General features: G+C 42.9%; 2 protein-coding genes across 2 annotated transcripts; one reads left to right on the forward strand and one right to left on the reverse strand.

The window, feature by feature from the left end:
* Window positions 1-37: 37 nt before the first annotated feature.
* Window positions 38-6,169, forward strand: PHALS_08407 (recovery protein 3; the record flags this gene model as incomplete). Its single annotated transcript, XM_024723750.1, has 22 exons — window positions 38-223; window positions 285-470; window positions 543-576; window positions 639-703; window positions 771-827; window positions 893-1,210; window positions 1,280-1,627; window positions 1,679-2,014; window positions 2,074-2,391; window positions 2,450-2,692; window positions 2,758-2,856; window positions 2,927-3,373; window positions 3,442-3,636; window positions 3,698-3,897; window positions 3,959-4,184; window positions 4,250-4,672; window positions 4,741-4,919; window positions 4,980-5,303; window positions 5,356-5,557; window positions 5,613-6,025; window positions 6,079-6,095; window positions 6,159-6,169. 22 exons carry the CDS (start codon window positions 38-40, stop codon window positions 6,167-6,169), a joined length of 4,827 nt encoding a protein of 1,608 aa, XP_024574695.1.
* Window positions 6,170-6,940: 771 nt separating this feature from the next.
* Window positions 6,941-8,116, reverse strand: PHALS_08408 (urease accessory protein d; the record flags this gene model as incomplete). Its single annotated transcript, XM_024723751.1, has 4 exons — window positions 6,941-7,278; window positions 7,346-7,708; window positions 7,776-7,854; window positions 7,940-8,116. The coding sequence occupies 4 exons, from the start codon at window positions 8,114-8,116 to the stop codon at window positions 6,941-6,943; spliced, it is 957 nt and encodes a 318-aa protein (XP_024574696.1).
* Window positions 8,117-8,503: the final 387 nt, after the last annotated feature.

Genomic DNA, 8,503 nt, shown 5'->3' on the forward strand with positions numbered 1-8,503 from the left:
ATGCACGAAGATAATGGGTTACTGATTTAGCATAATCATGGTTGACGAGGAGCTTCGCGTCGAAGCTGTTGTGGTGGACTACTACATGAATAGTCCACTACCTGCAGGAGCAATTGAGAAACTTCCCAATTCCCCGTGCTATTTGCGAGCTCGCGAGGTTCCAGTCATTCGACTCTTCGGTGCAACACCAGCTGGTCAAAAAGCTCTCATACACATCCATGGCGTAAAGTATCTTCAGGTTTAGTAGTATTCGCTGCCAGTTCGTTAAAGTCTTTATTCTACAGATACTTCCGTATTTCTACTTTCGTGCAAATGACGATCCGGATTTCGAAGATCCTGAGCGTCTTCGAAAGCTACTACCTCGATTGGCAAAGGACATTGAGATCGCTAATGCTTCTAAACAACAACAAAGACAACGAAATAATCCAAAAGCAAGATCAAGTTCGAGTGCTGGTCGAGTAATTGCCAAGGTAATAAGTGCAGCTACATGAAATATTGTATGGCTTTGTTACTTACTTACGATAAGATGCTTATTGTACAAGGAACACCATTCTACGGATATCATCCACGACCAAAGTTATTCGTACAGATCTTTTTGTACAATCCACGTCTGGTGACCTCAGTTATACAAATGCTAGAAAATGGAGAAATTGGGGATCGACATTTTCAGCCGTATGAAGCACACATACCATTTTTACTTCAGGTAGATAATATCTTGTGCGTGAATTTAATCAGACTAGTTGATCCATCGCTTTCGTTTTTGTTAATAGATATTTGCAGACTACAATATTGAAGGGTTGAACTATGTGGCTTTTAGCAATGTCAAGGTATGTGACACCTTACTCTTCCATCTGCGTTGAGCGTAGTAACGTTGTAAAACGTTCTTTTGTAGTTCCGTTTTCCTCTTCCAGTAGCACAAGATCATTTGACAAAAGGCGAAGAGTCAAATGAACACCGTATTTTCTTGCTTTCTACTACTCCCGCAACGAAAATAAACGGATTTCATAAAAATTCAACTCCTCTTGACGGACGATACGCCCCGGTTCCACTACAGTCGAAAAGATGGTTCGAACGGCAATCAAGTTGTGCGCTGGAAGCTGATGTAGCAGCTGCATGCATTTTAAACCCTGAACGCGTTCGTGAACAACAAAAAGCAGCCAACGGCTCAGGCGAGCTACGTAACGTGCCGTCGTTGGCAGCAATTTGGGATGTAAGATCAGCAAACTGTGTAGCACCTTCATCATGAGATTATTATTTTGTGTGTAATTCAAAACAATAGGAAGAACGCCTACGTCGTATCGATAATGGTGAGAGAGGAACGCCAGAGATGTCTCTTAGTCTCCAGCGCAACCCTGTCTCTCTCACAGGCTCCTCAATAAGTGCTTCACCGGCAGATTCGGCATCTGCGCTTCTTTCTCAATCATTTTTTCAGAAAAGGATGAAAGAATCATTAAGTGCGGTACTGAATGAATTAGAAAAGCAGGAACAGCGATCAGATGGTGGTGTTTTGGACCCTCACCGTCAAGAATTTTCAGGTGATGTGATGTCGTGCGGTAATTCGTTTACTGCTGATAGCGATTTCTCGTACAGTCAAGTTGAGCTCGAAGGCAATGTTGATATGAACCAGGTATTTATTGTCTGAGCCGGCATTGATGTGTACTTATAAATTGTTTGATAGGAAGACAAAGCAATTGTTAATCTTTTGTTGGAGATGCAACAAGTGGGTGAATCGAATAACGATGATAACGAATGGCACGACGAAGACCGGCATGACGGTTACATCACACCAGATGACAATGAAAACGAAGATGTTGACAAATTTATAAATCAAAGTGATGAAATTGAAGATATCTTGGCTTCACAACAGCTACTTGAAGAACACAATGCTGGTCAAGATACGAAACATCAGTGGTGGGATATCGCAGAGCAGGACTCGAAATCGACTGCTAGTCCTCTTAGCGAGCTAGGAAGTCCTCGCGTTATTCTTCACACACCAATGCAACGATTTAAAAAGGTACGAAATCATGTTGTGATACGAAATGGAATTCTTCTTGGGCTCACTGCGTCATATAGTCAGCTTCAAAGGCAGCAAGCGCTGCTAAAAGCAAGGCAAGTCCTGAGGATTATGCATTGGTCGGCGACATTGAAGACTTACTACCACCACGACCGCAAGAAGCGCTATCTTCGATCGTACCAGTCGAAGAATCAAGTCCGATCGATCGTCTACAACTGTCGCTAACACCACATCCACAGCCTATTCGACCAAGTCCAAGAGCTCAGCCGCCAATAACAGCGGCAGGCAACAATCGCTTGTGGATTTTCAGCCCCGAACCTCCAACTTTTTCGCAAATTCTTGCGTCTTCGCGGACACTTGGAGTAAATCCAGTGCAGGTACTTAACTATTTTCTCCTCGTTCGAATCGAAAGTGCCTCATTGGGTTGTTATTCAGTATCAACAAGCCTATTACAGCAACACAGCCGACATCCCTGCAAAAGCAATGATGTTTGGCGGTAAGAAATTTGACTTCTCTTCGCTCAGTACGAAAGATTTACCCGAATTTGATACCACTGGAACGCGTCAGCTCTTAAAAACTCCTTACGATGGTGGAGGTGGTGACAATTTTAAGACTAAACAATGGCGTAAGCTCTCCCAGTTACGGATACAAAAGTCGCATGATGAAAGAGTTGGAAAGGTTAAGTGTATTAACCTCTTGATGTTCTTTACGAAGTTGTCTAATGCTCCCATTAAAACTACTAGATACGTCGTGTACGAATGCCCGCAAGGTTGCCCCCAGACGCCTCCCTTGTCAGTGCATGGCTACGTAATGATGCCGAAAGACGTCAAGTTTTAGACAAAGTGCGCTAAAGCAATTGTGTATGAGGATGCTGTAATTATTACGACTTTAACTAAATTGTCAACTGGTCAGGGACGACTCAAGCGTGCAAATTTCTCATTGACGCCACCTGTGTCACTTTCGAGTAAATTGAATTCGTCAGCTGTTTTGTCAAACATTACGATCTTATCTATCGAAATATTTGCGGAATCTCGTGGCTATATGCTGCCAAATCCTCTCCACGACCAAATAAAAGTGATATGCTACGCAATCGATGCCCAAGAGGGGCCAACTGATGCCAAGACGAAAGAAAGCGGTATACTTTTGCTTAATTTGGACGATCTAGAGCAAGCAAGGCCCGAGATTGTGGGTTTGTGCGTAGACAGCGGAAACATATCGGTATCATTTGCCTCGAATGAGCGCGAACTTTTTAAGTTATTGGAAGATGTAGTGAGGCGATGGGATCCGGACTTTTTAACAGGATTCGAAGTTCAGAAAGCCTCAATAGGGTATCTTGTTGATCGGGCATCTCAAATGGATGTTAGTACTAATTATAAATTTATTCGACACTTCACAAGCTAACTTTCAAATTTTAATAATGTGTTCAGGTAAATCTCATCCAGTTACTTTCACGTCTTCCGTCAGCTCCGATAGATCCTCGAAATGCAACCACAGCTCCGAATATTGAAGGTGGTAGCCAATCTGAAGTATCTATCGGCACAACTTGGGGAGTTAACAAGGCAGCTGGGTTATGGGTTCACGGCAGGTACATTCTCAACCTCTGGCGAATGACTAGATCCGAGGTACTTGTTTGGTTCCATTTCTGTGCCAGCTGCAATCCTCATGTTTACCTTGTCTTATCAGCTCAAATTATCACGCTATGCGCTCGAAGATGTTATTTGGGCTGTGCTTAAACGAACGTATCCTGTATACTCCTCTGAACGATTAACGTCTTGGTTTCAGGAAGGTGGTCAAATGCGTTGGAAGGTACTTCAATACTTCTTGGAAAGAGCTACGATTAATCTTCAGATTATACATAAATTGCAGTTGATTACGAGAACGAGGTACGCATATTTTTCATCCTGATCTCGTAGCACTATTTGACTTTGACACTATACCACAAAGCGAGATGGCTCGTTTATTTGGAATCGATTTCTACTCTGTTTTGTCTCGAGGATCACAATACCGAGTTGAGGCTGTGATGCTACGAGTGACAAAACGTAAAAATTTTCTGTTGATCACACCGAATAGGACTCAAGTGGCAGGTCAAGCTCCGATGGAGTGCATTCCATTAGTGATGGAACCGCACTCAAGCTTTTATCCAGACCCTGTCGTGGTTCTTGATTTTCAGGTTAGCCGTCGTTCTTTTCTTCGTTTCATAATTTGTATTTCTCTAAATCTATCATTTTTTTGTAGTCTCTCTATCCATCGCTTGTAATCGGGTATAATTTATGCTACTCCAGCTTGTTGGGTCGCTTGAAAGATGGACTGAATCCCGAGCTAGAGACTTCACTTGGAGTAACTAGTTTTGCCCCAAGCGCTTCTGGACTATTGCAGTGCCGAGATGGAATTATTATTGCGCCAAATGGGACACTATTTTGCCCAAAAAGTTTTCGACACGGAACCCTTCCACTTATATTAGACGAAATTTTGTCGACTCGAATCATGGTAAAGAAGTCGATGAAGACGGCCAGAAATTTCAAGCAAGAACGTCTGGAGAAAGTTTTGAATGCTCGACAGTTGGCGCTTAAGCTGATCTCAAATGTGACATACGGGTACACAGCGGCTGGATTTTCAGGGCGCATGCCGTGTGCTCAATTGGCTGATGCCATTGTCCAGGTATCTTGTTCATCGAACTGTGCACCTTTTCCCTGAGTCGAACCATACATGCTAATAATTTTACTTAGACTGGGCGATGTACCCTTGAAGCAGCTATCCGAATGATAGAGGGGCGGGCGGAGTGGAATGCCAATGTTGTATATGGTGACACAGATAGCGTTTTCGTGCTGCTTAAAGGACGATCCAAACAAGATGCATTTCGAATTGGCCAAGAAATTGCTGATGCTGTCACTGCATCCAATCCGAGGTATCAATATTTGACCCTCGCATATAAATTACCTTGTTTTTTAATATCTTCAATTTGTAGACCAGTAACACTAAAGCTTGAAAAAGTCTACATGGGCTGCATTCTTGTTTCCAAAAAGCGTTATGTTGGCAATAAATTTGAGTCGGCGACGCAAGAAGTTGGTATCATTGAGTCCAAGGGAATTGAAACGGTCCGACGCGATTCCTGTGGTGTAGTGCAACACTCAATGCAGGCGTCACTCGAAACGCTCTTTGCAACTTGTGACTTATCTGAGGTTAAAAAGTTAGTGGAGAATTTCTGGATCAACATCTTGGAGAATCGAGTGGCATTGAAAGATTTCATTTTCGCAAAAGAAGTTCGTCTGGGAACGTATAGTAATGGAAGGTAGTTGATTCGCTTGATGAAAACAATTTAAAGCTGACAATTTTTTTTGTAGCGTCCCTCCTGCCGCACTTGTTAGTACAAAAGCCATGGAAAAAGATCCCCGGGCAGAACCTCGATATGCAGAACGGGTCCCGTACATTGTAGTCAATGGACGACCTGGTGCGCGTTTAATGGACTTGGTTGTGTCACCGGATGATTTCGTTGACAAACGAAAGCGCTATAGCATTAACTATCACTACTATATTGATAAGCAGGTACGAAAGATATATTCGATGATGATACATATCTCTAAACTCGTTTTTTGCGCAGATTATTCCGAGTCTCGAACGGCTATTTTTGCTGACCGGGGCCAATATTCGATCGTGGTATGCAGCATTACCTCGATCTTCTGTGAAAGCTCGCCAATATGCTGTCGACATGAGTACACCTCCTCGTCCAATTGGTCGCGGCTTTCGATCGATTGACTCGTACTATTTAAGCAAACATTGTCGGCTTTGTGGGTCCATAGGTAACGATACCCTTTGTCAAGAGTGCACTGCTAATCCCCAACGAAGCCTGCTAGCAATTCACACTGCCTCAACGAATTATGAAAAGGCGTCAATGGCATTAAAGGTTGCATGTTCAGCGTGTGGTGGTCGAGATGCCTTCTTAAATTGTCGGAATGTTGCCTGCCGCGTCTGGAACCACGTTCAACTTTTCGAAATTGACAAAGCAACTTTGACGTATCAAGAGCGATAACTATTCAGCCTTCTAATTTAACCATTGAACAAAAAAGGAGTCGCTTTTTACGAAGTGAGTAAACGATCGAAATTTCATCTCGCCAACGTTATTTCTTTCTCACCTTTGATGTCCTAGACTTTTGGTAAAAATTTCAAATTCGGAACAGAGGCAGCGAAGCAGGAGTTAGAATTCCGGGAAAAAGTAGGACATCCCATTTTAATGTAGAATGGGCCCCAAAAAGTTTTATTAGGGCCAAGAAATTAACGGCTACAGTGAATCCTGAATTTTTCGGTCCTAACCGTGATAATCCAGGAAGTTCTAAGACTTGATTCTCGTCATTGCAAACACCATTCTAAAACTCATTCCCGACAATAAAATGTTCGAGCAGGTGACACAATCTGTTTGGGGCAAGGTGAAAGGATATAAATTAAATGGTTCAGGCAAAGAGCTATCCATTCAATATATGACCATCAAGTTATTGTTCAAATAAAGCCAACATTCAATTAAAGAGAGCAAGAGAGCAGACATGTATTAAGTTGCCGCCAGAGCGACTGATTCATTTTCTGCCCAAATCGAGCAAGAAAAGCATGTCGGAAAGAAACAAACCTGCTGGCTTTCATCGATAATCAAAATTTTGTCATACTTAATTGAGATTTGTTCTTTTGTACCTATTTATTTTGGACAGTGATTACAAACATCTGCATCATTTAGATTAACACTAACATCAACAGTATAGATTTTTCGGTGCTAAAAAGAAGCTTCAAAAATAGTATACACTTACAAGATTCTTTTCAAGTTACGCAAAAGCAACAGATTTTTATTTGATAATAGCTCAGCAACAGAACTCTTGGCTTCTATAAACGACAAGAGCCGAGTTTTTACGTACTGTTACAATGTCCGTGACATGGAAGAAAGCCCTATCGATTCTCCTGATAAGGAGAATAACCGACAATACCTTTTAGGGGCTCTAACGTTGTCTTTACATAGTTCATGGCTACCTCCATGTCTTGTCCACAAAAGCGCACCATAACTGAATTTGGTCCCAATGAGCTTGCAGACGCGATAACTCCAGGAAACGTATTAGCCGTTGCAAGGCGCCCTTGTGGAGTAATGTCTCGAGCGTTGTGAAGTTTTTTGCGGGTGCTGAGCTCCAGCAGCTGACCCACTATAACCTTCAGCTTAGGGCCAACGATCACCATGAGCCCCAATACATGCATATTGTGCATGCGCTGACGTAAGCTCACGTCTTCTTCATCTAAACAACAAGAAAAGGCTTAATTGCTATTTGGTCAGGTAGCCTTAAAGGTTGTAGAGTCACGCACCTGCCAAGCGAACTCGGTCTGTCACCAGCCGTTCACCATCGACAAATACCTCGGACTTTGTATCGTACTCACTGAAGTCCCAGTGCTCAAGCGTTTCCGTTCGGTTGTCTCGTATAGACTCTGTGGCTAAATAACTGCGTTTTCTACCGCTAGTCAACCAGTCTACAAATACTAAATTGGCGTTTTTATCCAGATTAAATACTTGCGTCTGTCGATACTTAGCACGCTTGAAACATGTGACGGGGTCAGGAAGAAATGCTAACGTAGCATTGGTAGCCACCCTAACTTTGAAAGTTTGCGACACAAACTGTCCCTCATTCTCCGACTTAAACACTTTTGTGGATGCCTGTGTTGCAAGAACGACTGCAGTAGCATATTCTTAAGTGTAAAGTTGCTTTGTGTAAATTGATAAAATTCTTCATGAACGCACCTGATGTATCCGAACCCAGGTCGCATTCCACGCTTACGGAATCGCCTCCGACAAGGCCTCCTCCATAGCTTAAGAGATACTGAACACAACAATAAAAAGAGATGGCAGCACCAAGTACTGTTAGTGGAAAGAAGGGAAAAGAGTTAAACTTCAACACCATAGACCGTGATGTATGTATCGAAACTCTGGTGGATGGCTTGTCGCGGATGTAGGAATTTGAGCGGATACTTTGCATACACACACGTTGCGGTGGTTCGGCCTTCAACGACTTCGTACTTGAGCTTCCCTGTGATCGGGTCCTCATTTAGTATAGCTAAGTTGCCGATACATGCAGTTAGCATGCCTTCTTCTTCTTCGAAATTTGGTTTATCAGCCAGACCATAATTAGGTTACAGCACTTTCTTCAACTCAATCTCATTATAGCGCGAGTAGGGATGTTTTAGTCCATTGTAAATGGTTTTACCATAGTGCAGCGCCCCCCCGCATACAGTGCAACTTTCAAGGCTCTGCGCATGCTGATTCTATAAACCGCAATATGGTGCACGAGCTGCTCGACCGCGTTCCATTACCGTCCACTGGTCCCGATTTGGAGCAATGCTCAGCAGTACCAATGAATAGTAAAAATTCAGACGTGGGGTCCTGCAGATCCACATGTCTTTTCTCTGCTGACATTCTGGTTTAACCAAAGATCAGTTTTTAAAGACCACCACCACGAGGTACAACATCAC

This window comes from Plasmopara halstedii, assembly GCF_900000015.1.
Source record: "Plasmopara halstedii genome assembly, contig: Scaffold_322, whole genome shotgun sequence".
Taxonomy (NCBI): domain Eukaryota; phylum Oomycota; class Peronosporomycetes; order Peronosporales; family Peronosporaceae; genus Plasmopara; species Plasmopara halstedii.